This window comes from Phaethon aethereus (assembly GCF_964289735.1).
Source record: "Phaethon aethereus genome assembly, chromosome: 8".
Lineage (NCBI taxonomy): Eukaryota > Metazoa > Chordata > Aves > Phaethontiformes > Phaethontidae > Phaethon > Phaethon aethereus.
The window spans coordinates 8,384,999-8,412,735 of NC_138584.1; the positions used below are offsets into that span (position 1 = coordinate 8,384,999).

General features: G+C 51.2%; 2 protein-coding genes across 2 annotated transcripts in view; both read left to right on the forward strand.

Annotated features, from left to right (window-relative positions):
• Positions 1–269: 269 nt before the first annotated feature.
• On the forward strand, positions 270–3,560 carry CRIP1 (cysteine rich protein 1; the record flags this gene model as incomplete). Its single annotated transcript, XM_082003198.1, has 4 exons — positions 270–309; positions 3,103–3,197; positions 3,330–3,387; positions 3,520–3,560. The coding sequence occupies 4 exons, from the start codon at positions 270–272 to the stop codon at positions 3,558–3,560; spliced, it is 234 nt and encodes a 77-aa protein (XP_081859324.1).
• A 9,788-nt stretch (positions 3,561–13,348) lies between these two features.
• TEDC1 (tubulin epsilon and delta complex 1) overlaps positions 13,349–27,737 on the forward strand; it is a gene marked incomplete at both ends in the record, with an annotated part of 76,977 nt that continues 62,588 nt past the window's right edge. Inside the window, 3 exons of the mRNA XM_082002740.1 lie at positions 13,349–13,504; positions 14,473–14,551; positions 21,509–21,711. Coding sequence (XP_081858866.1) covers positions 13,349–13,504; positions 14,473–14,551; positions 21,509–21,711 — 438 coding nt within the window. The remainder of the gene's footprint in view (positions 13,505–14,472; positions 14,552–21,508; positions 21,712–27,737) is intronic.

Consider the following 27,737-nt stretch of genomic DNA (forward strand, 5'->3'; position numbering starts at 1 on the left):
GGACGCCAAAGGCACGGGGGTGCAAAGGGTGAAAGGGGTGCCGGGGGTGCGAGTGGACGGACTGCAGGGGGTGCGGGGCCCCGCCCCGGGAGGCCCCGCAGGGCTGTGCCCGGGGCGCGTGCCTCCAGCTGCGGGCGGGGCCGCACATCTGGGCGGGGCGGGGCGGGGCGGCCGGGCAGTGACTCCGGCGGGGCCGGCGCGGAGCATCCCACAGCCGGTGCGAGCGGCGCCCCGGGCCCAGCCGAGCCGAGCCCAGCCCAGCCGAGGCCATGCCCAAGTGCCCCCGCTGCCAGAAGGAGGTCTACTTCGGTAAGGGCGTCCTGCTCCCTCCCCGGCCGCCTCCGCCCCGATGCTGCACCCCGGGGCACCCCGCTGTTTACGGGTCCCTGTGCACCCCAGCGCCGCGGGTCCCGGGTGCCCCGATGTTGTGCGCCCCATCACTGCAAATTCTTGGGGTGCCCCAAAGTTGTGCAACCCTGCGCTCTGGGTCCCCAGGGTTCCCCGGGTGGGTGACCCTGTCAATCCACCCAAGTTGGTGCCTCGTTGCAGGGTGTGGGCTGCAGTGGGTACCCCCATCCTGCAGACGGGGCCACGGCACAGCGTGGGAGCTCAGCCCCGTTGGCTTCCCAGCATTGCCCGCAGCCCCGCGCCGAGGCAGGCAGCTGAGCCAGCCCTGGAGGCTGCTCGGTTGGGAGCCCAAAGGCCCTCTGCTCTGAAAGCCTGGGCGGGCAAGCAAGCACGCACCTTCCTAAGGGCAAATCCTGGGTCAGTGGGTTGCCCACATGTTGTCCTGTGTGGTTTAGCACAGTGAGATGACAGTCCTGGGGTGTTATTTTTAAGCCGCTGTTGCAGGCTAGCCACAAGTCTTGCTTGGCTGCTGTCTGCCGCTGGGCTTCAGGCAGACGTTCTCTCTCCAAAGTGGGGCCCCGAAACTCCAGGCTTGTGCCCCTTCTGGTGCTGTGGTCCCGCTGTCCTGCTTGAGGGTATTTGGGGGAGTTTGAGCGTCTCGCCCCACCAGCAGCAGCTCCTGGAACAGGCAGGCTCCGGCTGCCAGACCTCCCCACCTCCCTGGTTTAGCTGAACTTGAAGGGGTGTGGAGCAGCTTATACACACTCCCTGCTTTTTAATTTACCAGAGATCTGGGACCCAAGTGCCGCCACTGACTTCTGCTCTCTCTGCCTTATGCTCTGCTTGTGTGTGTGCCCCAATTTCTGCTTGTGCTCTGCCAAAGAATTTGGAGGCTCAAACACAGGAGCTGCTCTCCCTGCCAAAGAGCCGTGTCTGTTAGCGATGCCCACCCCGGGGAGGTGTGGGGCTGGCGTGGGCGCTGCCTGGATGGCTGCGGGGGACATGGCTCCTGCAGTTGGGGAACATTGCTTTGCCTAAACTTGAACTTGCCAATTGCAGCCAGGCTTTGAAGTGGGGTTTTGGCACGATACAGTTTGTGGCTCCCTCCTGTGACTGAGGGTCCTGGGGCACTCACGTGGCTTGATACCAACAGCTACCAAGGTGCTGGTGTCAGCATCTGCCTTTCCCTGTGGATCTGCTTCGATCCCAGTCCGGCCGAGCTGGGTTTGCCGTGCCCACAGGTGCGGCCACGGAGGCGCCGGGACGGGTCCGTTTGACCAAGGAGCGGTTTGGCCCCACGCTTATCAGGCTGCGCTTACGAAATGTCTCTGTTGATGCAGAGGCTGAGGAGGATTCAAAAGCTGCTGAAGGACCGAGCTTGCTGCCTGATTTCTGTGCCTGCAGATAAGGAGCACGGGCTGAGGAGGCAGAGCAAGCCCTGCTCCGGGGCACCGTGGGGCTCTCGGAGCCTGGTGGCCCTGCTTGGGTGTGCCTTGGGCTGCTTTCTGCCAAATTGTCTCCTCAGGGTGAGGAGGACTTGATGCCGAGAGGATTGGGGATGAGGTTTGCAGGGCCACCGCCAGCTTTCCGGGGGAATCTCGCCTGCGTGGCCGAGAGCCGGGGGGGCTGCGCTGCAGCGAGCCTTGGCAGAGCTCCTGCCCGGGTGCTGGTGCAAATGCTTGTGCAAGAGATCAGGAGGCTGAGCTCCTTCCAGAAACCCTGTAATGGGAAGCCACAGGCCAGGCTCGGGCTCCTGGGGCTGCCCGGGGGGAGGAGGCTGCGGCCCCCGCCGGGCTGCAGGCACAGGAGGCTCTTTGTGCCGCTGGGGGATGGCAGCGGGGCAGCCTTGTGACATTTGGGCACTGCCCCCGCTCCCACCTCTGCAGCCGCCGGCTTGCTCCTTGCATAAGCTGTTGTGGGCATATTTGGACCCCAAAGGAGAAGAGCTGCAGGCTGCCGAGGGCCCCCCCGGGCACGCGCTGCCAGCAGCGGCTCGGTCCCCTTGCTCGACCTCCTTTTGCAGGCATGGGGAGAGGGCTCAGACCTGGCTCTGGGCTCCTGTGGAAAGCTCTGCTTTATCACTTAATAAATCCCCAGGGGCGCAGCTGCCAATATGAAGAGCACACGCGTCTGCAGAAAATACCCTCCTCCCCCACTGTGCCGCAATTAAAAGCCACCCCGTTCTCCATAAACATGTCCTGGCCCCAACAAACAGCACGTTGTCCCCTCTGCGGCCGCCTGAACCCCGGCCAAGCTCCAGCTCCGCTCTGGTTTGCCAATGTGTGTGCAAAATCAGAGCTGTGGCCAGAGTGCCAGCGGCGGGAGGGGACAGGTTTGTGTTGGGGCAGGGCATGGCCATGGCTTCACCAGCGTCCCCCCTTCACCATTGCCGACTCTCGTGATCGCTTGGGGCTTCAGCTGGCCAGGGAGAAATTAATCCCCTTTGCAGGCTGATGTTGGAAGGGGGGAGGTCCCCAAATTTTTGGAAGATGGATAGAAGTTGGTCCATCTGCATGGATGTGGCGGCGTTCACCCTGGGTGGTTTCAGGTCCAGGTGCCTGGATGCGCACGGTGATGTCTGTGCACAGCGAGCACCTGGGTTTGAAACATGGTGCCCTCTGTCCCGGACAAATAGACTTGAGAAAATACCCAAAAGTGCCCTCCCTAGGGTTGGTGGCAGGGAGGCCAACCTGCCAAAACTGACCTGTTGCGCCCGTTCAGTGCCTCAACTAACCCACCTCCTTTCCGTGGCAGCCGAGAAGGTGACTTCTCTGGGGAAGGACTGGCACCGTCCCTGCTTGAGATGCGAGAAGTGTAACAAGACCCTGACGTCTGGAGGCCACGCAGAGGTGAGGTTTGCTGCCCAGGAGGTCCCTGTCCCCTGCAGCTAGGGGCTGCGGGAGGGCGGGAGGGGTGGGCAGAGGTGGAGCTGAAGGGCTGTCGGGGATGGTTGGGGCTGATGCTCTTTCTTTCTCCCTCAGCACGATGGCAAGCCGTACTGCAACCACCCCTGCTATGCCGCCTTGTTCGGGCCCAAAGGTAGTGTTGCTGTGGCTGGGGTTGTGGGAGGGCGGGGAAGGGGGCTGCGGGCTCCTGTCTCCCAGTGAGGTGCGTCCCTCGGTGGGCTCGCCGTCCCGCGGCAGTGCTGACCCCGCTCGGGTTCTCTTTCAGGGTTTGGCCGGGGAGGAGCCGAGAGCCACACGTTCAAGTAAACCTCAGGTTAGTGGTGCCTTCCCTCGGAGCTACCCTCCTGCCTCCGGCTGCACGGGCTGGCCAGGGCTGTCCCCCCGCGGCAAGCGTGGAAGGCAGGCGCGGTGCGGCATCGCTCCGGGCTGGCTGTGACTCCCAGCCCTCGCACCGGTGCTCGGGAGCGATCTGCTGGGCGCCAGCTCCTCCTCTCCACCAGCCCCAAGTGACTGTCGGCACCCGCTTAGTTATGGTGCTGGCAGCACCACAACTAAGAGCTCTGGCAGCCCACGCCAAAGGCTTCTCTTTGTGGCCTGTCGGCAAAGATGGGGTCTGTCCCGAAGCACCGTTGTCCCTAGGACGTCTCCGCTCCCAGCCCAGCTTGACTTCATCTGCCCCTCTCTTCCATCCCTCTCCAGGTCTGACGGCCAGGGTTCCCAGCGCAGCCCGAAGACAGCACAAACGCACCGCGACAGACATGCATTTTTGTTTTTAATTCACTCTGTACTAGACTAGCACGTTAAAAGCAATAAGTAACCGAGGCTGGGGCTGGTGGAGAGGGGCTCTGCTCCAGATGGAGTGCGGCCGGGGTGGGGGCGTTGGGACGCCCTGCCAGATAGGAAATTTGGCCACTATCACTGAAGGCTGCTTGGGGAGGAGACTGCACCCTTCCAGCCAAAACCCAGCCCTGCTTTTGGCACCCAGCTCTCGTGGCTGGGCCCACGGTTGTATTCTCAGTCTCTAATAAACCCAGACCGAAAGATGCTTCCCCCATATAGCGGCTGTGCTGTCTGTAAGGGGGACCCCGCGGGACTCGTTTGCGAAGCGCTTGCCACTTGCTTAAGGACCCCACGTAGCCTCTGGATCGAGCCCCACCCCATGCGATGGCTCCGTGCGCTTTTGCTCCTGCCCATGGCTGCCCAACCCAGGGGCTGCCCGAGCCGCGCGGGGCAAGAGCAGCCCCAGGTGCTGCAGGCACCGGGGCCGAGCGCGCCCCATGGGAAGGGGGGGTGGGTGTCGTGCCGCTGCGTCCCTGGGGATGTGGTCTTCCTGGGCTCGAGGGGGAAGGTCCTACCCCACCCACGGTCTCGCTGCGTCTGTGCCATGACATTTGCAGAAGCCTGGAGCATGGTGGCTCCCGCCACGAGCCGCCTCTTGTTGCCTGCGGCTGCCACGGGGTTAAAGCAGAGGCACGCAGTGCTGCCGGAGAAGGGTCTGAGGGCACTGACCCGCAGTTTCGCTGGCACTCGGCAGCCTCCTGGCCATGCCGCAGCCCCTGGCAGTGCCTGCTGGAAGGCCATGCCCGTGGGGATGCTCCCGGATCTGAGGTGGCTCTTCACAGCCCGCGGCTGGGGCAGGGAGGTGTCTCGCTGGGACGCGGCTGACGGTCACGGCTGGAAAACCAGAAAAGCCGCTTTCGCTCTGAGCCACCATATGGAAAGGCCAACTGAGGCGGAGGCTACCGGCGAGGCAGAGCCAGCCTCCGTAGGGAAAGCAAAGGTGCAGGATTACAAAGCCAGAGCTGGCTCGCAAGCGCTTTGCTCTTTCGTGGTTCAACCTCTTTGCCCCACTGGAAGAACAGCACTGACAGATGTAAAATATGTTTGACTTGAGGGATGTTTCTAAAATGGTTTCTTAACCATGTCTCTCCCTAACCTGAACCCACCCTATTTACATATTCAGATACACTTCATGACACTCTCGGGTATTTTTGTCTATGGTTTCAGCATGCATTTCCTTAGAGACTGCTCTGCATCTTACTGTCACATCAGCCTTCCTGGGGCTTGGCCAAAACCCTCAGGGGTCAGAGGTACATGTCTAATGTCAAAATCCTTGGTGTCAAAAGCAGCCCGATCTGATAAGCATCTTAAAACTTCCTGCGTGCTTGATGCCGAAAGGCTCTGCACCCACTAAGAACACTTCAGCGGGACCAACTCGAGCAGCCGGCGCTGCCTCGCCTCCTCCCCGGTTACCACAACAGGCACAGGCGTCTGTGTCGAAGGCAAACCCCGGCTCTTGCTGTTTGGCCACCACCAAGCCTCCCAGCTAGCCAGCCAGGGCTTGTAGGGCCCCCTGCCCGCTGCCCTTGCCAGCAGCCTCCCAGGGGTGCCAGCACCCACGGTTCCTGGCCAGCGAGACACGGTCCCGCTCTGCACCGCCGCTGGCACCCAGCCCGCCCCTGGGGCACTGGGGACGTGGCTTTCCTCTGCGAACTGGGCTTCAAAGCAAACTAGTGATACAATCTCAGCAGCCTGGAGCATGCCAGTGAGATAGTGTTTACCCTCAGCATTAAAAATAACGGCAAACACAAGCCTCGTCATCCTCTGGGCTTGCATAAGTATGTCCAGCTGGGAATGGGGCCCATGAAGTGGGATCCTGGTCTTTCCCAACTGGCCCCTGCACCAAAACATTTCAGCATCAGGTAATTCCAGGTGCAAGGGGCCAGGCTAGAAGGGGTGAGCAGGGAACCAGCGAGAAGTATGGAAAAGCAAGTGCTGCTTGGGGAGAGGCTGGGGCCACCCAGCCCTCCAGCTGAAAGACCTTTCGGTGGGCAGTGGCCGAAAACGGTGCCGCCATTTGCAGTGTGCTGCCGGGCTGCTGCGTGCTTAGGTCTGTGCCGCAGATTCGCGATGTAGGCGTGATGGCTGGGGACGGCTCTGCCTGCTCTGGCTGCATGGAGGGACGAAGGAACTGTGCAAGGTCTGCACGGCCTCAGGAAGCCTGCAAAGGAGCTACACCCGATCCTGCAGCTGCCTCGCTCTGCACTGTGCCTGGGGGGGTTAAAAACTGGGGTCCCCTCAAGCAAGCCCTGGGGACAAGCCCTTGGGTATCGGTTCCCATAAAGCTCCTTCTGAGTGTCCTATTGCTCTGCCCACCCTGCAACAGGCATTCCCACGGGGATGGTGTTTAGCCCCAGGACTTGCTGTCAGGATACTCCCCTCCCAGTGCTGTGCTTGTACAAGTCACGCTCTCTGCCTGCTCCAGCCTTGATGCCATGAGGTTGGGCAGTTCAGGAGCAGGTCACATCCACAAGGAGCCTTGGTCAAAGAAAATACATGATAAATTGTTTTTTTTTAAAACTTGCTTCAGTCTTTGGAGAGGAAGCAGAAACAGCTGTATCACATTTGGATAGAAAGTCCGCACCCGGGCCAGGCGCTCCCCTCCGATGTGCAGCGAGGCTCAGCAGCGGCCGGCACGCCGGGGAGGTGGGCTGTCAGCAGACATAATCTTTTCTCCATTGAACAGTAAATCTCCGTGTCCTGGAGCGCGAGCTGCGCAGACAGGCAGCAGCGTGGCTTCCGGCGCAGCTCGTCTGCGATGCTCTCGTCTCTGAGCCCTGTCGGGAGCTGGGGACGGGCAGGGACGGTCCCTTCCCTCCCAGTGCGGCGATGCCCTGGCTATGCTGCTCCTGCAACAGGGGAGACGGTGAGAGCAGGATGCTCAGGGCAAATCTCAGATTTTTGGGGGAGCAGCTGAGGGACGCTGGCTTGATGTGCGCTGCTAGCTGCTCCCACCACTCCAGGCAGAGAGCAGACCCTCGGGAGGTGGCTGGCAGCCCCCGCATCCCATGGGGTCAGTAGCCAGCAGCTACAGGGATATCACTGCCATTGCAGGTCAGGGCACGGCCCCAGCCCCGAGGTGCCCATCTGGGACAGCAAAAAAGATGTCGGGTGTTCTCCAGCATGGTGATGATGCCCAGCACAAAGGTTCCCTGCGTCAGTGACCCGAAACACCACCATTGCCGATCCCCGAGGAAGGGGCTGTGCTTCCTCTGCCGTTCTTTCGGAAGCTTGGGCTGAGATCAGTGAAGTTTGTGGATTGCAGAGTGATGGTTGCTATAAACACTTCATCACTGTGACAAAAAAAACAAACAGCATCGCCCGTTCCCCTGGCAGCTGAGTGTGGGCGAGCCCCAACGCCCTGGGTAGGGAACCAGAAGAGGTTTTGGCAAAGGACAGGAAACAGAATGGGTTCAGAAACTAAACTGCTGCCGTTCCCCACCCCAGCTCTGCGGCTTTCTGTACGGAAGAAAAAAAGGAGAGGGGGGCAGAAAAAGGGCTGGGGGGTCCTTCAGCTGATCTAGAAGAGGCATTGCTTCAGCCCCCAGTGGAAGCAGAGTGTGGGCAGGAGGGGCTGTTGTGTGTCACCTGGCCCTGTGTCTTCCTCCCAGCACAGACGGGACCTTAATCCGAAGCAGGGGACAGATGTGTGCCTGAGCCCACAGCTGGCAAGGGGGACGGCTTAGGCTGGAAGCCTTGCAGCAGGGTGCTGCCCTCAGCATGGCTCCCTAGGGCCGTCCTTCGCGAAAGCAGCGGCCGTGTCCTGCCAGCGTGGCTGCGGGAGCCAGCTGCAGCTCACATCTGGGCTAGCACGTGCTGGGGAGCCAGGGGGGCTCATTCAGCGCTGCCTCACTGGGACGCCGGCGGGGCCACCGACCCTCCCCAGCCAGCTGGGGTGGGGACACTGATGTGACACCTCTGGCGCGGTGATTTTGTGTCTAATCCCTACAGGCTCCAGTCCCGCGGGGACACGGGAGCCCCTGCAGCACGGGTGGGGCCAGGCACCTGCCGTGGGGTGGCGAGTGGTTCGTTTCCGTGCCGGTGCGCTTCTGCAGGTACAGCTGTGCCCCCTTCAGGGACAGGCAGGGTGCAGGCAGGGCCGGGGGAGTGCGGCACAGGGGCTGCGGCTGCAGGGTTCCTGCTCTCCGCTGCGCGGGGCTCGTGGGGACGAAGCCGGTCTGTAACGGGGTGGTACCCAGCTCACCACCTCTTCGGGTATTTTTAAGGCTGATTTGTGTTAAGCTCAAAGAGTTCTGTTATCTTTTAGGTCGAGAAAGTGTCTGCCCATCTCCTAACACCTCAGAAATCTGCCTTCTTGTCCAGGCACTGGTAAGGGGGATGGTGCAGCTGATGTCGGGCAGTGGGAGCTCTGCACGCTTGCGTGGCGAGCCAGGACTTCCCGGCCCGGCCCTGCAAAGCAGCGGGTTGGGGAAGCCCCATCCCACCAGCGGAAACAGCTTTGCAGAGTTAGCAAAGAGAGGGTGAAACCTCATTCCCGATGGGGAACAACATCCCCAGCAAATACTGAAGCTGAAGATACTGAAGGCAGAGGGGCTCTGGGTAAGGGAGATGGCCAGGGGCGTAATGAGAAGTGGACGAGACCATGAATCGTGGTACCGGAGACTGCACTCTAATCACGGAGCAAGGAGAGGAGGGGATGGGCTGTTCCACCACCACCCTGTCCCCTGTGCCGATGATCCAGTGTTGGGAGGGAGCGGGGTGCGAAGAGCCCTGGGGACATTTGCCAGGTCCTGGGTGGCTTTCCCCAGCAAGGAGCCCGAGAAGAAAAGTTGGCATCAGGCACTAGAGTTGCGTTTTACTTTCACACCTCTTGTGTTATTTTCAAGGAAATAGAGAGTTTCCAAGGGGGAAGGGTATAAGAGCTTCCCACCAAAGCCTCTGTCTTTCTCTGGCGAGCCTTGTATTAAAGGCCCAGGGGAGAAGAGGGCAGAGGGTTTCCCTCCGTGCAGAGGAAAGTCAGCTTGGCTATTTAAGTAAAAAGGAAAGGGTGAAACTCCTGAGAACAGAGAATTGCGAGATCTCAGATCTTTTTTTTCTAATCCTTTCCAATTCACTTACCATACTGAAAGCGCAGCCCCTGCATCAGAGGACTGGCCTGAAACGCCAACGCCTATCTTAAGCATCCAGCTGGCGGGAGCTGACCTTGAATTTTGGCACTACAGCCCTCAGACAGGTCTATTGACCGTGTCCAGGAAAACCTGCACTAGACCATCTGTGTAGCTGTTACATTCTCGGGGATGCAGTGATCTGTGACTGTTACGTGATGCGACTCAGCGTGCTGAACGTGTGCTAGCCATGCCGGCAATATCAGCACCCCTTGCACCCACGGGTGAGGACGGTGCTGGGCGGCAGCTCATTGCTCTCTGGCAAGGAGATGCTTATTTGCAACCTGAGCTGGCTGCTCTGAGCGCGCCGACGGCTGGACTACAGCAGAGATCCCAGGGTGGCCAGCCTGGAAGGCTCCATCCTCTCCCCAGCCAGGGAGGGCTGCTCAGCTGGTGGAGACACGAGCCCACAACGGCTGAGCAGCAGCAGATGCCGGGGCTGCTCCGTGCCCGGTGGGAGCTGTGACCCCTGAGCCTTCCCCAGGTGGTGCGGGGCCGAGCATCGCTGCAGACCTGCCCCGCTACGCAGGCAGCCGGCGGTCGCAGCCCCTGCGCCGCTCTGCTCCTGCCTGCCGGCACGGTGCTCTCCCTGGCTGCCAGACCCTGCCTCCTCCCGCTTGGCTTAACCCGGCATCCCGGTGAGGGGAGAGAGAGAGAGTGCGTGTATAACAGAGCCGGGAGGGCATTCGGAAGGAGCTGGAAACGTTTGCAGTAGGCAGTGGTGCAGCCCGCCTGATCTGCTCAGGCTGTGGAATGCTATGGCCACCCAAAGCCTCCCTCGCACAGGCAAGGGGAGCAGCTGCGCCCTGCTCTGGTGTCCGCTCAGCCGCCGCTGCTGCTGCGGGGAGCAGAGGAGCGAGGAGAGGAGCTCCGGCTGGCCCGAGCTGGCGGCGGAGCGTGGGAAGCGCCCGTGCACGGCCCAGGAGCCTGGCTGGGAGACAGGCTGGCTCCTGCCCATGCCTTCATGGGGATAAAAGCATTAACAACAAAAATAATAAAAAAAAAGTGCAAAGAGGTTGTTTTCCCAGGAGGAGAGCTCACACCTTCCCCTTGGCAGGGCTGGGCTGAGGTGGCAGCAGGAAGCCGTGCTGCTGCCGGAGCGAGCAGAGATTGCCGTTATCGCATACAATCTGCATGAGGCAATGGGACGCGGCCGTCATCTCTGGCAACGGCCATAAACAGTGGGGCCGTCTGCGGCGGCGGGTTGCCATGGCGCGGGCGCAAACAGGCGCTCTCGGCCCCGGCTGAGTCACCCGGGGCGGAAATGACCCCAGCTGACACACCGCGCCGAAAACGGCCGCCTGTGCGGCTGCGCGGCATCGCACGAGCCCCGGGAACCGAGAGAGGGCGAAGCCCGGTGATCTCTCCGCGGGAGGAGCATCCCTGGCCTCTCAGTGCCTGCCTGGACCTTCCCTTCCTGTTGAGGTCCCCACGGCTGCTCCGCTGCTGGGGCAACCTGCAGCCCTGCTCCTCCTGAAACCGCCTCGGTGCCAGGGCAGAGCTGGGGGGCTGGAGGAGCAGCCAGGCAGGTCGAGCCAGGCTCTTGGGGGCTTCCTCTGGTCTCCTGTGACACGAAGTACACATGGTGACATCAGAGTGGTGTGCTGATGTCAGCCAGTCATTACTCATTTGCACGTCAGTCCCCATGTGGCTGGGGCTCGGGACAGGGGAGGTGAGGGTGGCTGGGATGCAGCGGGCAGGGGCTCTGCATCCCTGCTGGGACAGCATGCCGGGCCCGTCACACCATCACCTCCTTCGTCCGCCCACAGCACAAGGTCCATCTCTGCAGCAGGAAACCATTGTCTCCCCATCGGCTTCTCCCACCCTGGGAAAACTGCCCAGGCAGCCGGCAGAGCAGATAAGTGGGGCCTCATGTGCCGGGACCAAGCCCCCGCTGCGCCGCGCCGGAGAGGCTGGGATTTGCCGCTTGGCGTCCGACTTGCCCGTGGCCAGATGCCAACCCTCCGCAGCGCCAGGCGCCTTGTGTCAGCTGCGCCCACGGGGCTGTGTGCCGGGGGAGCCGTGGGGCGAGGACCAGGGGCTGCTGGCCGGGAGGGCAGCCAGCCTGGCTCTGTGGCGCTGTGGGGCTGCTCTGGCCAGCGGGATGGAGAGGTGGCACGGGGGCTCTCGGCATGCTGGGATGGCATGCAGCCCAGCCTGCGGCTCCCGTGCCGGGCGATGGTGCTCGCTGGCCAGGGGACTGCTGCGTTGGCTGGGGGACAGGAGCCCAGAGAGGGGGTGATGGGCAGGACCACCCACCCATGCGTGCACTGGGTGCTGCAGGAGAGCCCTTGTCTGGGCAGTGGCAAAGCAGGCAGCTGCCCCGGGGAGGAAAGGCCTAGACAGGAATGTGTGTGGGGACAGGGATGGCTTTGAGCAGGGTTTATGGAATGGTCATGAAAACACAGGAAATTGGCTCCAGCTGAAGGTCCTCCTGCCTGGAGACTGCAGCGGGGATGGGAAAATAGACAAGCAATGTGTCATGGAGGGACCAGGCAGCGCCCGATAGCAGCAAGGTATGGAAAGCCGAGAAGGATGCCAAAGACAGCACAGGATTATCCAGGTCCGATAAGGCTCTGGGAAATAGAAAAGGACTTCATGGGCTATTGGGAACCAAAGGCAAGTAACCGTATGGAGATGCCAAACCTGTTAGGAAGGAGACTGAAGAGGTGGATAGAGATTGCTGAGCTAGAGCTGGATCAGGGATAAGGAAAATGCTTTCCAGGCCATTAGGAGCGAAGGAGGATGTGATACAACAGCTGCTAGAGAAGATATTTTAAAAATCTTTAAGCCTGGATAACTCACCCAGGGGTCCTTTCAGGGCTGGCTGGAGCAGTAGCCAGGATCCGCAGGACTGGGAGAGCACTAATGCAGTGCTCGGCGTCGGAAAGGGCCGCGCTCCCCGGCACAGGGGTGGGAGGCAGGAGAGGCAGCAGCCGGAGGGAAAGAGTGCAAACGCAGTTCACGTTAGCAAGTGGGCTTTCCTGAAGGTCTCGTCGGACCAACGCGATTTTTTTCCTCATTGCAAGCAGCCGTTTGGCTGCAAGAGGCCATTCCATAGCTGGAAGGAATTTCACATGTTATTTCATGGTGTTCAGATACTGGGGGAAAAAAACCCCATCACACTAGATCCATAGATAGCACGTTAAATGGGTTATGAACTGGGTAATTGGCTGAGAAACAGTCAGTGGGGGATTCGAGCAAGTCTTATGTATAGGCACGGGCAGGATCCCCGCTGTGCTGGCGGAGCAGACCAGTGCCCCGGCACACACCGGTTGCGGTCCCTCTGTAAGGCCTGCGGCGGGAATCTGTCTCGGGGCCGGGTTTCGGCCATGTAAACTCCAGCCAAGAGTGGACTTTTCATCTCGGTGACTCAGGCCATCTCCCAAATGGTAGAACCGTTTCTCCGCCCCCCCAAGGATTAATCGCTGGGACTGCTTCTATTAAGAGCTTAGACTTATATTAAGAGCCTGGGGACCCGAGCTGCCTGCGTCACACCTCGTGGAACCGAGAGGAAGGTGGGAAGCTGGGGATTGGAGCCGCTCCCCTGCTGCCAAACGCGCGTGCTCTCCCTCGGTCTGACAGCAGCAGCCCTGTCTTGAGAAAAGCCAAAGCGGGGTTTTCTGGTAACTCCTTCAGCCAGGAAGGGTGGGGGAAGCTTGCAGGGCTCACTCGGGGGTTTTGGCTGGGCAGGAGAGGCGGCCGTGGCTCAGAGTGAGCCTGCCCAGCCTTGCGTGGGCAGCAAGAGGTGACCTGCACGTGTGTGGTGCCCTGGGTGCTTCCCACTCGGCTGTGGGTCACTTACAGAGGAGACAAGAAGCGAGTTCTCTGCCCTAAGGCATGAGCGCAGGCAGAATAAATAATGGAAAGAGCAGACGCCAGGGAGAAAGGCCGGGTGACGCCCGGCCGGGCGGCGCCGCACCGCTCCAGCGCACCCCACCTCGGGACGCGGCCCACGCGTGTCGCCCCCACGCGGCGCAGGGGCCGGCGCTGCAGTACTTCCTCCCAGAGGCCAGGGGGCGCCGCAGCGGGCGGGCTCAGCGGAAGGGCGGGGCCGCCCGGCCGCACTGCGCATGCGCCCGCCGCACGCCGCCAGAGGGCGGGAAGCGGTGAGGGCGGCGGCGCGAGATGAGGCGGCAGTGCGAGATGAGGCGGCAGCAGCAGGAGCAGCAGCGGGGCCGGGCGCTGCCGGGCGCCGTCGGGGCGCTGTGCCGGGCCCTCCCGCCCCGCGCCCGGCCTGCCCCCGACACCCTCCGCCGCGCCAGGTTCGACCGGCCGCAGGCGGTGAGCGCGGGCCGCCCTGGGACGCCCTTCGCCGGCGGCCCCGGTGCTGCCTAGCGACCCTCCCCTTCCTCCGCGTCCCCCGGCGGGGGCACAGCGACAGGGACAGGCGCTCGGGGCGAGGCATCTCTGTGGCCCCGTCCCGAGTGGAGGGTTACGGGGACACCCAAGTGGGGCTGGGCCAGGGCCTGGGTGGGGAGATTTCTGTGTGGGCCTCAGCCGGCACCGTGTTGTGTGACTACCTGCAAACTCGCTGCTCTTGCAAGGGCGTTATTTTCTGGCGGTTTTAACTTAAAGTTTGTTATTTCACTGTGGTCTGCAACACCTTTCTAGTGTCACCTGAGGTTTGCGTCCCTTTATTGTACACCGGCTTGGGTCTTTCTGCTTCAGGGCTTTACAGGGCGATGCTTGTGGGGCCTCCAGCTCACACAGAGGCTGCTCCGCTTGCTCAGCTAGCTGTTTTAACCATTTTACGAGTCTTGACTGAAATTCCAATTGTAAGAATCACTGTTTCGGTTTGTCAGTGTGCTGTCCTTGTGTGGCCAAGAAATGATTTCCAGTTCTATCTCATTGTGTGCTGCCTCTTCTTTGTGAGTTTTTGACTTTATCATCGTCAGATCTTTTCAGTGTCTTCAAGCACTTGTTTCACAACGGGTGAGCTGTGCCATATGTGGTTATATTGGAGCAGGTATTTTGGAAGCCATGCTCCTGTGCCTCAAAGTAGAAGTGCTGGGTCTTGCTGTACAGCCAGCATTTAGTAGCCCTTCTCTTTCTAAGTGCACCTTACTGTAGGCAGTGTTCATAAGACAGGTAATACGTGAAGCTGCCTGACTGGACAGTGTTGGCAGGTTGCAGCTGTTCTCTTCCATGTAACAACTGATGCTCAGATATGGGTTTAATTGCCTAATTAAGATGAAATATATGGCAGATATTTTGCCTGCTGATCTCCTTCCTCTCTCTTTCCTTTGCAGAGCCTGGATTTCTGGAGGCTGCTCTACATTCTTCTGAAACAAATCCACGGGGGCGAGTGGACAGAGTCTGATGCCATAGGTAACCTAGTCAGTCTGTCTGACTGTGATTTCTGTCTGTCCCAGGAAAGTACTGGGACTGGTTTTGTAGCACCTTTTCTTTGGTTCCTTGCTCCCTGTCAGGAGTGCTCCATTTGAATACCTGTGCCACCAACTTACTGTTGCATCACAGCTGTGCGGGCAGGTTTACTCCTCTTTGGCTTGTTTTGTCCAGGAAACTGGGGCGTTCTTGTGTCTGCTAGGGACTCTTGCTTCCCTTTGCTGTTTTACTGCAGGTAAATCTCTGCAATGATCTTATGCATTCTCAGCATCTGCGAAGTTAATTACAGAAATAGATTTGTTTTTCCTTTGATTCCTTCTTTCCCCATTCCACATATGATACACGATTCTGTGGTTAATGTTCTATCAAGTCCTATATCAGGGCCATAAATGATAGCACATGAACCTTAAGGACACTGTTTTGGATTGAATTTCTAGACAAAACAAAAAGGAAAGTGTGTGAATATTTTAGAGGGACCGTGAATATCTCTATGCACAGGGCTGCTATTCCAGAGAGAAGCTGAATGCATGTTGGCTTCTCACAATGACAGAGCACTATTTACTTCTTAAATATATGTTATTCCAAGTACGGTACTACTCCTCAGACTTCTCTCTTGCAAGATGTCTGAGTAGAGCCCTTTTGTTGTCAAAGGAATTTTTGAGAATGGGATTGTCTGTGATGGATAGAGATCTCCTCAGACCAAAATCACTTAAAATCAACTTTTGCTGTTGAAAGCAAAAAAAAAAAACCCTAAACAACATTGTTTTAGCCCCTGAAGAGCTGGGAATCTGATGGCTCTGAATGGAGTTAAAAAAGGCGAAGCATTGTGGACGATATATCTCCAGGAGTGTGGAGCAAAACCAGCATAGTTTTGCTGGTAGCTCAGCAGGAAATCAGCATGGTTCTGTGTTACTCACAGGACTGCTATTTTTCATTTGGCTGTTTTTGCTTTTCTCCTCACCCACAATCTGCTGTGTATGGTAACTCAATTTATTGTCTGTCTCCTGCAGCTTTGTTGAGGTGGTCCTGCAAAAGTTCAGCCTCATTGAATCCTGGCTGCTCCCATACTAATTGCTTGTAGCATTTGCAGACAGGATTTCCATGTGCGTGTGGCAGGTTGCTGGCTCTAGAGAGAGCAAACCCAGCCTCTGCCGGTAGATTGTGAGGTGGGAATGTGTGGTTTTGCTCAGAACTGCTAAGCTGATTTTTAAGAAACTTGTTTAGTCTCAACTCTGTGATTAAAGCTGAAACTTAGGTTGGATAGCTGTACAGTTTTTCAGATTACACTAATTACCTTTGCTTGGCCAAATGAATGAGTTGTCTGCTATGAACACAATATTTTACTGCTTTTCTTCTCTGTCCCTGCTCTGGAGCACTTACGGTCTTTCATGTATTTATTTTATGGAAATGAAGTGGAAGCCTTGGGCATAGGCACTAAATAACTTTCTCAGGTTTGCACAGGATCCTGTAGCACCACAAAGAATTGAAACTGTTTCCTCTAATCAATGTCTAGTGCTTCAGTCCATGGATCAGGATTTCCTTTCTTTGCTGTTCTTGTACAGCCTCTTAATTATCTTAGCTAAAACAAGGAGGGCAGCAGTTGCCAGATCCCAGTGGAAGGCTGTGAAGACTCCTTCAATATGAGAGCTACTGTGTGCATAGGCATAGGAACAGCTTTCTGGAAAAGAGACCCCATACTCAAATGGTGTTTTACTCTTTCTTTTTTTAGGCTAGAAGTTTTTTCCAAAGGAAACGCTGAGCTTTGGCGTGTAGTCTGTGTGTGTTGTTGGGGTCACGGTGGTTCTCACTACTCTAGAGCGAGACCTACATTTCAAGGGCTGCGTTCCAGATGCTGAGGCATTTGCAGTTGTGAGGTGCTTAGAAGAAAGCAGTGCGTTGCAAGGACAGAATGCTCTTAGAGATTTTGCCCATGGAAAAGGACAGATTTTTCCAGAAAACTTTTACTAAATCTAGGAAGTACTTTCATCAAGTGACTTTTGAAGTTGCAGCCTGGTATGTATTTTTGCTTTGAATTAGTAGTTTTCATTAGTCAGTTTTTGATCTGCTTTTGTTATATAGGTGAATTTTAGAGTTGAAAATTTGCTTTGAATAGAGCAGCTACTAGTTATTCCCTTGTTATGGTTGTGATGTGATTTTTATTTAGAAAAACTTTCTGCATCATGTTTTTAAGTATTGATGTATTTTATTGCCTAGTTAGCAGAAGACAAAGTATTTGAAAAATCACATGTAAAAAAAAAAAAAATCCCCACAGTTTGATGTTTTAAAATGTAGGGACTATTGCATTCTTGCACAAAGAAACCAAAAACCCCACTGAAGCCTGACAGTCAGTGGTTATAGAATTCTGCAAATGGCTCTCTTGGTTTCTCAGTTTGGAAGAATTTTTTCTTCACATGGTAAAAATCACTTGCTGTAAACTTTGGTGGGAAGCCGTTAGTACACGCCAGCCTCTTAAACATGTCAGAACAACAGGTCTCTTGACTTGTACGTCACTGACAAAGTAAGTTGTGTAATGGTACCCCAGGCATAACCTTACTGATGAAGTCATGATTAGTGGTTTCATGCTGCCCTTCCTTCACAGGTGGACTGGGTTAACATCCTAACCGCCACACCAGGTAGTGGTGCAATATGCATTTAGGTAGTTGGAGGAAATGTTTCTTTTCTGGAGTCACCACTCATTTTTTATAGTATGGGAAAGAGGTCTGGAGCTGCAATATATGTTTGTTTATTTGACAAATGAAGCCGAAAATGTTCTTCTGCAGCAGTAGTTTCCCATAATGCCACTACCTATGCAGGTGTTTCTTGCCTGAGTGCATGAAGTAATGTATCTGTGTCTGTTCTTGTACTTGATTTAGTTCCTTTACATCTTAGCCTCCCAGGCTAATGCATAACCCTTATTTGAATATCATGCTGTAATTCACTGAAAATACTCTACAAGATTCGTAAGAGCACAGTCTGAGTATAGTTTTAAGAGAGCTGAACCCTGAGGTTCATCCACAGCTTGGTCTTACTTGCTGAATGTACTCTTATAAATAAAGTGCATGCAGAAGGGGATTAGTTGGTAGGACTGTATAGGACTTTCTCTATAAATTGCCTAATCCTAAAGAAATGCCGTAAGAAGATGTTGTCGGAGAGTGTTGAGTGGCTGGTGTTATCTGCTGAGTGATGGTTTTTCTCTCTGGGCTGCACATTTTTGAGGAATCCATCATTGGTTTTGGGTACTTCTGTAGCCTATATTGCCATTTTTCTGAGCACCATTTCCTTGTAAGCAGAGCACTGCAGAGATGAGGAAAACTAAGTGACTTCTCTAAGGTCATGGAAAGGCTCTTTGAGCCCCAGTTCCAGATCCATGCTTTGACCGCTCACCTGTAATCCTTGCCTGATACTCACACCAATAGTACCTTCTCATGTGAGGGCAAATTGTTGCAGGGGGAGATAAAGGCCTGGAGCAACACAGAGATTCAGGTGACCGGTTGCCTTGGTGGATCTGGTCCCAGGTGGTACATCAGAGCAGGGAAATGGTGATAAAGGAAAAAAAAAACACCTGGCTTGCTCTCTATTCCTTCTCTTTGATATGTGATTTCTTGGGGAGCTCCATGAACTGCAGATGGCAGCATGTGATGATTGTTTGCTTTGAAAAAGAAGGAAAGTAGGTACTGGTATTCCTTCTGTCTGGAGTATTTCTACCTTTACCTGTTATGGCAGTTCCTTTCTTGACAAATACACAAAGAAAAGGAAAGGGCAACATGAAAACCTAGCTCATGTAAGAATGTTCAAGAGTGGTCAAAATGAAATCTCTAATATCTGAGTGCTCCCCCTGTGCATGAGTGATTGGAGTGCATCCCTACAGCAAGGTTTTTAGCAAACCATAGGCATTTCCGCCACCTTAGCAGTGTGAAGGGAAGCTGCTTGTTTTTACATTCACAGGCTCTGCAAAAAGAGCAGACAGAGTGATTTAGGTGTTTTGGTTTCCTTTTTCTCTGTAATGCAGAAACAAGCAAGGTTTAAAACCATTTGTCCAACTGTTGTGTCTCTGCAGAAGCTCTGCTACGCAAAACACTACTGCAAAAAATTAGTAGCTCTGCACCATTGTGTCACATGCTTAGTCATGCTCCTGATCTTGTTTTTTGTTCTTCAGTCATTGTTAATGTCTTTGTCAGGAATTATTTTGTAGCTTTCACGTGGCCAATTGTGTATTCCCGCTTCCACTGCTGAAGATGTGTAGTAATCTGTATAATAGTTCCATCTCTGTATTTGGACTAAGGAACACTCTGAAAGTAGGCGTCCCCTTGGGGATCCGCACTCTTGTTTCCCTAAATCCTGACATTGGTCAAACAGTGCAAACAATATACCTTCCTCTGGTTTGTCAAGGCGCAAAGGGCTTGGTGACTTTTTATGGACTACCAGCTCCTTCCAGCCTCAGCAGAGCTGGAACTCTCCTGTACTGCTGCTATAGGGTTACTAGCGTAGGTCAGCTTATAGCTCCTCCCCGTGTCTTCGCTTTGTATTACTTTTGGTGGATAAGACTCAACTTGATTTGCAAAATGCTAAAATCAACCACTTCTCACTGTGATTAACAAATTCCTTTTGAGAGCAACAGTATTTTTTCTTGTTCTTTTGTTTTGAAGTTGGTCATTATGTGTTTTTTGAGCTTCAGCAGTCAATGCCAGACAAAGAAAGATTATGATACGTGTCAGTGCTAAGGGATGTTTTTACCACAAGTGGGAAGGAGCAGGCAAATGAGTATGTAATGTGATGAGTCGGTATGTTAATTAAGGACAGCAATGACAATCCCTGATTGTGTGAGGTTTGTACTTGCTGCTATTTTTGTGTATGTGAGTGTGTACCTCTTCTATGAACCCCCACGGAGATAGTGAAGCATAACACTGGCAAAGGGGGGCGGCTTTCTTCCTTACTTTGTAAGAATGCCTAAACTGGATCAAGCTGAAGGTTCCTCTAGCTTCATCCAGTTGTGGCAGCTGAGGGGAAGGGAAAGAGCAAGTACAGAAGGATGCTTTCAGGGAAGTGTTCTTTCAGCCTCCAGTAATTTACATTTCAGACTTCCCAAACCAGAGAGGGCATCTTTGCGTTTCATAAGCTTCCATGAACTCCTGTTCTGTAAATCCAGTTCCTCCCTGAGCCTTTGTAACTCTGTGTCCATAGTCACAGTCCCATGGCCAGAAATTTCAGAGCTTTGCTGTATGCCTGAAGAACATCTCTTTAACTTGTTTTGACTCGCATGCTTGCTAACTTTGTTTGGTGGCTCACAGTTCTTGTATTGAATGTTGTGCAAACCAATTATTTCCTATTTACTCATTCCACAGCACTTATGGTTTTAAAGAGTTTTGTCATCTCCATTCTTAGTCGTCGTCTTGGCCTACGTTGTCATTTCTTACAATGAAGCTGTTCTGTACTTGTGATTGTACTTATCGTTTCTCTTTGTTTTTTTCCAAGTCTTCTGTAGCGTTTTTAGGATGGAAGAAATAAAAATACTGTGAATTTGAGATGTGGGGTCACAGTTTATATAGACAACAATATAATGTTGCTCCCTGTGTTCTGTTTCCTTTCTAGGTTTCTCACATTCAATTTGCTTTTGGATGCGTATGACAACCAAGTGTGATATTGTAATGAAAAATCTTACAATCTAAGATTGTGTTCCTGAGTCTAGTGGTCAGCTCCAAGCCTGTTGCCATGTCAGTAAAGTTAGCATTGTTTTTTCCCTTGTGTGCATAATTTTTCATTTTTTCTAAAAAGAATTTTATCTTTTTAAAAATTCTTTATTAAATTAAAAATTGTTTTTTTTAAATTTGTCATTTTAAAGCTTGGAGTCACTAGGTTCTGCAATCCTGTAGTACTGAGTAATATCACATCAGCACCAAATTTTCTTGTCACTGTCACATTGTCTGTGTGTCATTTTGAGTTGGTTGAACAGCACTGTTTAGCACAGAGCCCTCGTGAAACCTACCCCCTGGTTCTTGTCTGCTAGGCACTTGCCATTGATTCAAGGACCTTCCCTCTCCCTCCACTGCAGTGGCTTAGTTTCTTTGTGCCAGTTGAATCCCACTGGGAAGTCTAAATGTCTTGCATTGGTTGAATCTTCGTTAATCACTTGCTTTTTGTTGCCTTTGGAGAACTCTAGTAGCTTTTTGAGCAGGGATTTGTTTTACAACAACTGTTGGTTCTTCCCCAGTATGTATTGTTTATCATTGTGCCCCTCATTATGTTCTTTTTTGTAGTTTTGACTTAGTACAGAGCTGAGCCTTACTGGTCAGAACTTTAATAATAATTTTCTCTGTGTTTCCGCAGTATTTTACAGTTCTGTAGTGCCTGTCTTGTAGCTGTCAGGTAAGATTTGCTGGTGTGAAGGAATCAGGATCAGAGCATTCCTGAGAATTAAATAGTCCATGTGGTCTGGTATGCAGTGTGATGTGCTGCATTATCTCTGCCTGCTCACTGGTGCTCAGAGATTTGCACCAGGCTGTGAAACTCCTATCTCTGAATTCCAGTTTCATTCAGGAGTAAAGTGACTCAGTGTTGTTTACTAATTCATAGCATGCTTGGTGGCTCATAAAAAATGAATAGGTGAACTGGAGTCCTGTTATAGCGGGGGTGGCTATTTACCTTTTTGGCCTTTGTTAATCTCCAAGAGGCTATTACTGGCCTTGGTCTCAACTTTGAATTTCTTCTTTTTCCTTAGCAGTAGTTCCTGTAGATCAGAATGGGGCAGCATAAGGAAGGCTTTTACCCTTTACCTCTTGTCCTTTTTCAGTTGTTGATAAAGATTGTAGTCTCACTGTCCTCCACTAATCTTGGGCTTGATTAAAAATCTTGCTCTCAGAGGAGGCAGCAGTTTCTGGAACTGAATGTATAAATGCATTGAGTAGTGCAGTGTGTTATTCTTAATTGTTTTCTTCTTTTCAGATATCCAAATTAGGTTTGTAAAATCAGCGTTGTGGTACCATGGCTATGGCAGGCCAGAACTCTATCGGCTCCCCTCTGACGGCTCAGCGGGTAGTCGGGAGCTGCTGCTGGCATTTTCTTGGCTGCTGCACAGACTCAACCTCTTGGAGCAGCTTTTGGCTCGGAACAGAGTAAAGACTGGGGATGAAACCTCTGTGTGCACGGTGAGCATATTTGTGTCCTTCCATCTTATCTGTCCATAAGTAATGTTCTGTGACAGCAGGCATGTTATCACTAGTGTGTAATGCATGGTATCTTGGTACCTTTACATATAAGTGCCTTACTCCAGCTTTAAAAAAACTTAAAGGGGCCAGCATCTGGAACCTCTTTTCTTTCCCTTCTCTAAACTTTCTGTGTGCAAGTGATCTGGGTTCCTTCTCTTTTTCAAACTCTCATCCCTGCCTGAATTCCCTGATTTCTATTTCCAATATAGGTGAGACCAATGTGGAGGAGTGCAAGTAAGTGAATGTCTTGGATCTCTGTGCTTCTGAGTTTTGTGCTTCCAGACTGCAGCATGGGTGGTTCTACAGTGTAGGCAAACTTGGCATTGGGTAGAGCAAGGAATCCTAAGGCAAATAGTGCTTTTTAAAAACATCAAGGTCTCGAATGGCAGCTGCTGCTCTTGGGGTAACTACTGGCCTTGTAGCCCCCTTGAGAGAATGATGGGGTATGTTGTTGTGTTTCATCAATAAAAAGATGCTAATGCATAGAAAGACTGCTCTGAAGTAAGCTAAGGATAGCTGTTTGTCTGCTTTAGCTGCAATATAATACAAGTGATTTAAAAAAAAAAAAAGGCAACTCCCCTTCCCCCAAAAAACCCCATCCAACAAACCCAAAACCACAGTCTAGTAATGTTTGGCAAGATTGCTTTAAAAATCCATTCCTTTCATTTAAGACCCCATTTAAGACCTGTTACTGTATAGACAGTTGCTCTGGAGCATAAGAGTGAGAAGCTCAGGAGAGAACGCAATGTTTTTTCCATGTTTAGATCTTGTTTGTTGCAAATGAACTGCTCTTGACACAACAGATAACACAGGCTGAATTTAAACTGACCAGTGCAATGCGTTAGTGTGGCTGAGGCCTCTCTACATGGTTGTGAGTTTGTTCTAAGACATCTTCATCTAGTCAGACATTAATTACTGGTCAGTCTGGTTCAAAATGACAGGCTCACAGAATTGTCTCATTTTTTGGCAAAGGACATGGTCGGTCAGAAACCTTACCTGCTGATAATCTTGTAATATCTAAGACCTTGTGATCTTCATGATCATATATATGTGCTCCCCTAGACTGTAGGCTGCCTGTTTTTCCAGAATATTTTTATGGGTCGGCAAAGCAGGCAAGTGAGAATTTGGGAAGCTGTGAAGTGTTTTCAGAAGGAAAACACTTGTACAAATTGAAAACAGTTCAAAGGGAAGAGTCACCTTTGTAACAACAACATGAACATTTTTTTTTTAGAAAACAAACAACTTGCTACACTACAATTGTTTGCTGCACAAAAGAAGGAGCACAAGATGCAGTGCTTGGGGCACTGGGTGTGAGTGGTGGTGCCGCCCTCCGGTGATATGAAGGGCACCTTGAGACTTTAGAAAAAACACACTACTGGAGAACTTTTTACTTTAAAGTTCTCCTACCTTTTTCTTGTTTTTCTTGTGTGGTAGCAGATTATTTTTTGTGTCCTTAATTCTATTACAAAAGTTATGAGTGAAGTGTAGCAGTGACGTGAATTCAGGAAATGGGGCAGCATCTCTGTTATTTTCTCTGAAGGTCTTAAGTTTTGCTTTTTCCAAAAAGAGGTGAAAGAACTATGGTAGTACAATGTTATCTCTTATGGCCACACAGAGGCCATACAGAGATAACACTCTCTGAGAAATGTATTGCTGTGCCTTTCACTGCAATTCTAACCTGCTTTACCTGTGTTTCTCAAAAAGCATGGAATACTTATTTCACGTTTTTATCCAATAACTGTCTGAAACAGTGTTTGGAAAGGTTTACAGATCTGGAATTTTTTTTTTTCAATAGGCCAGACAAAAATTTTATAGACTGAGAGTTGGAGTTAGCCTGTGTATGTGAAGCTCATTATATTAATGGCAAGGTTTCTTGTATGGTGTTCATCTAGCAAGTTTTCATGCTCTGATAAAAACAGATGTTCACACGGGAGAAAAAAAATGATAGAATGTAGTTATAGCATAACTGGTGTGTTTTGTGATTCTATATCACAAGAAAGTTAAAACAAACAGAATTTTGAGGGAGAGGTCTTATATTTTATTTGATCAACAAGGCATTACAAAACCAATAAATTCAACCAGTAAGACCCAACCAAACAAAGATCTAGGAATGCAGTTAAAGATGTAAGCAGGTAATGGTGGGGGAGAAAATGATACGTAGGTCTCACACTTCATTTTGGTTAGTAAGTCAGTTCCTTGTAAACCACTTGTGAAAGCCTGCTTGCTGCATAAAAGTGTGATAGTTTTGTTGTTGTTATATATTTTTATTGGATAGTTCTTTCATGGGATACCTTCATGTGGCAGAGTCTACTCATCAGTCAGACAGCGTTCAACAATATAGCCCCTAAAATTACAGTAAGAAAGAAAGAAGTTGAGGTTGTCAGTTTGATAACTGACATCTTGTGAGTTAAAAGTACAACTTGAAAAATTGGAATATGGGAATTTTTACTCTGGGAGTGTTAAATATCAGGCGTTTGTGATACTTAAGCTAAGTGTTGGAAGATGTGTAACAAATTGTAAAGGTGTTGCTAAACATGCCAGAGATGTAGTCTCTGCAGTTGTAACTCTCTTCTATTTAAGCAAATTGAGAGAAAAAGGTAGAAGAAGAAAAAAGCTTTACTAGAGAAAGATCTGTCTCATAAAAAAAGAAAAGGAAATGCTCTTTAAAACAACTGAAATTCTTGGCTGAGAAGGAGCTTGAAAAATCTTCTACCACATGGAGGTTTTTTTTTCCAAATTATTATGAACAACTGAAAATACTTTCCTGAAATGAAAATGTGGCACAACAAAAATCCATGAAATAGTATCTAGTTTTGTGCATTGCTGAGATCTTTGCCAAAATCAGCAAAGCATGAAAGCCAGTACTTACTGGCAAAGCACACCTGTTGGTCTACTAGTGAGAATAAATGTGAAGAAAATCCTTACCCTTTGTCTTCATCTAAAAAAATGGAGTCTGAAGAACTGTAGGCATAGCTGTAGTTCAAACTGATATTCATGTGGTTTGCTTTTAAAATTTTGTCTGAAATCCACAAAAGTGGACAGGGTCTGTTGTATGAAGAAGAGAGAATGCAGCTAATCCCTAAATTAAGGGTGCAATCATGTTCTGACTATTCTTTCAGCCTAAGTTTGAAACAAAGCCTACAGACTGCTAAATTGCTGATAATATGCCAAATACTCAACATATCAAGGGCCAATTTAATTCCTTTCATTTAATTTCAGATTACCACTCTCTGGCCTTTTCTTCTTTGCAGTTCCTTAGCAACACAGTTTTCTTCCCCTGCAAATTGAACACTTCCATCAGCTCTAAAGGATTTCAGGCTGGTTATTTATAGAGGGACAAGGGTTTTCATAACATGATGGACGTGGAGCTCAGCCACTGCATGGCATTCATAATCTTAAGATCCTGAACTGGAGAAGGCTTCCACAAGTTAATTTTACAGCCACTTAAATCTTCAGAATCAAAAGTTAAGTGATTCCTGAAATTATAAACAAAACAGTGGTGAAAGCGTGATGAAAGGGTGAAAGTGGTAGGTAGTGCTTAATGTTGTTAATGTAATTAAAAAAATAATCTTGAGGTAGTGTTTGGTAACGGACAGGTATGGTTAGTAGCTGAGGATGACTGCTTTTGTTGTATTATGTAGGAAGATCTTGTTTGACTGCTTTTGTGTATTATGTAGGAAGATCCTTCAGGGCACCTTTTCGCATGTAGCCTCCAGCTCATTTTTTTTGGAAGGGCAGTGCTGCAGTCTGTCTTCTGAGCCAGGGTACTGCATGCCTGCTGCAGGCTGCCCCAAGGAGCAGGGCTTGAAGGAGCCACTGCCCTCTAGCCTTCCACCCATGGCTGTATTCCAGTATGTGAAGTTGATAAACTGAGGCAGGAGACAGTTAAAAGAGCAGACTGGAATCCATGTTGCTGTGCAGGAGGAACAGGAGAGGGAAGAGTGGATGGATAGTGAATATCAAACTCCAGTACCCAGCTGCTGTAGTGCAAGTCCATTCCCTGAATTTAATGTGCTGATCTGTCATCAGGTTGGTGACTCCAGAGGCAGTAAATGAAAGTTCAAACCCTGCATTGGTCAACTCTTTAGAAAAATTAATCACTAATTCTATTAGATCTATAAAGACTTAAGTAAAATCTGAATTGGAGGTTCACATCGATTTACTGAAGTGTCTACTTGGGAATTCTCACTCATTGTTACTGCCTTAAAGCACTGGGCGATTAATTGATAGATGTTGTCTTCAAAGGCTTTTCACACCCCTTGTGGATATCTACCTTAAATACGCACTGCTGTGATGTCAGTCTTAACATCTTTCGTTGCTTTGGTGATCATTTACAGACAGATTATTCTCATTGCCATTTGTTGAGTCCTGTTTACACATGAAAATCCTAGAGTACAAAACACATCTGAAAACCTGTAGGTGAAATGCTGTCCTTCACTGAACCCGTAAGGCAGACCTGGGGAGTTCTCATATTCTCTTTCTCTGAGAAGCAGAGAGCACATTCAGCATCTGACTACATTTTTTTTTGCTGTGCTTTTTAAATTTTAGTGATATCATCACAGCTTTCTCCAACTCTGTGATGGCTTGTGCAGATAATAGCAGTACTCTATGAGCATGTATTCCTTCTGTTTCCAGGGAGGAATACTGCCTGTACTGGTATTATTTCTACAGCTGAATTAATCTATGTGTGCCCCATAATTTAATTATGTGTGGAGGCTGTTCAATATTTTAGATGGGGGTAGTGATGTTATATCCCTCATTATCACCAGGATATGTTGTACAAACACTGGTTCTTCGTTCCACTAATTCCCTCTGCCTGTTGCTTGCCCTCTGAGTGAAATTGGATGCCCCTTCCCTTTTGTGAATTTATAGTAATCAACAAACAGAGCTATTATGTCTGTTATAGTTGGAATTCATGCGTGTGTCTCTAGCATGCCAAAGTGAACTCAGTTTAATTAGTTCTGGTGGGGAAAAATGAAACTAGAGATGCCTTCTGACTCTTAGGTTTGCAATTTGATTAATCTTTTGTTTGTTGCGGTCTAATTTGGCTCACTGGCTATTTCCAATATAGTGTAAGGCTTATGCTTGGTCTAATCTTGTTGAAGTGCCTGTATGTTATAGAAATCTTGACTGTCACTGCTGTCCCATAAACCACGTTATTAGAGGAAAGTGTTAACGTAGCAGCCAAGCTTGATGTTCCCCCCAAGCAGAAAACCAGGAAACCTTTGGCAGTAGTGTCAGTAAATATAAATTTTCTGGCTTTTTTTCCCCTCTTCACCTATTCCAGTGGGGGTAGAGGAGGGAATTTTATTAACCTATTATTCTAACTCAGAAGCATAATTACTTTCCAGATCTTTCTGGGCTATATTAGTCTGTCAGCTTTCAGTTTTTGATTTCCCTCCTTTATTCCCTGTGCTTACGCTTCTATTCTCTTTGTCCTCCTGTCTTCCTAGTAACTCTCACCATTTATCTTTTTGCCCCTTTTTTTTGCTACTATTGTTGCTGTATCCAATAGCTGCTAAGGAACACTTTTTTTTTTAAAAGCTGTCCCTGAAACCTAAACAGAGGGCACAGGATCCCTAAAACTTCTCCTGCAGAATTTCACCCCATTTGTGCCAGCGAGCAGCGCCGCTCTGCCCGCGGCAACCTGCTGTGTTTGGTGTGTGCTGCACCCCTCTCCACGCCATCTCTGCTGGGGTAGCACCAGGGCCAGACCTTTGCAGCTCACTAGGCTCCTGTGTGGCTGACAGGGCACTCTTGTTGCACTGCTACACACCCTGTAAGGGCTTTTACCAGAAATTAAGGGAAAAAAAATGCTTCAATTTGGCTTTTCTGCCTTTTGTACTTTTTAAAGTCACTTCCTGAATAGGTAACTGTTGAACCCTGAAGTGGTAGTTTCTGTCTTTAGTTACTGGTATTGCCTGTAGGCTTAAACATATTTTGTGGTCAGAGGTGATTAAATTAGG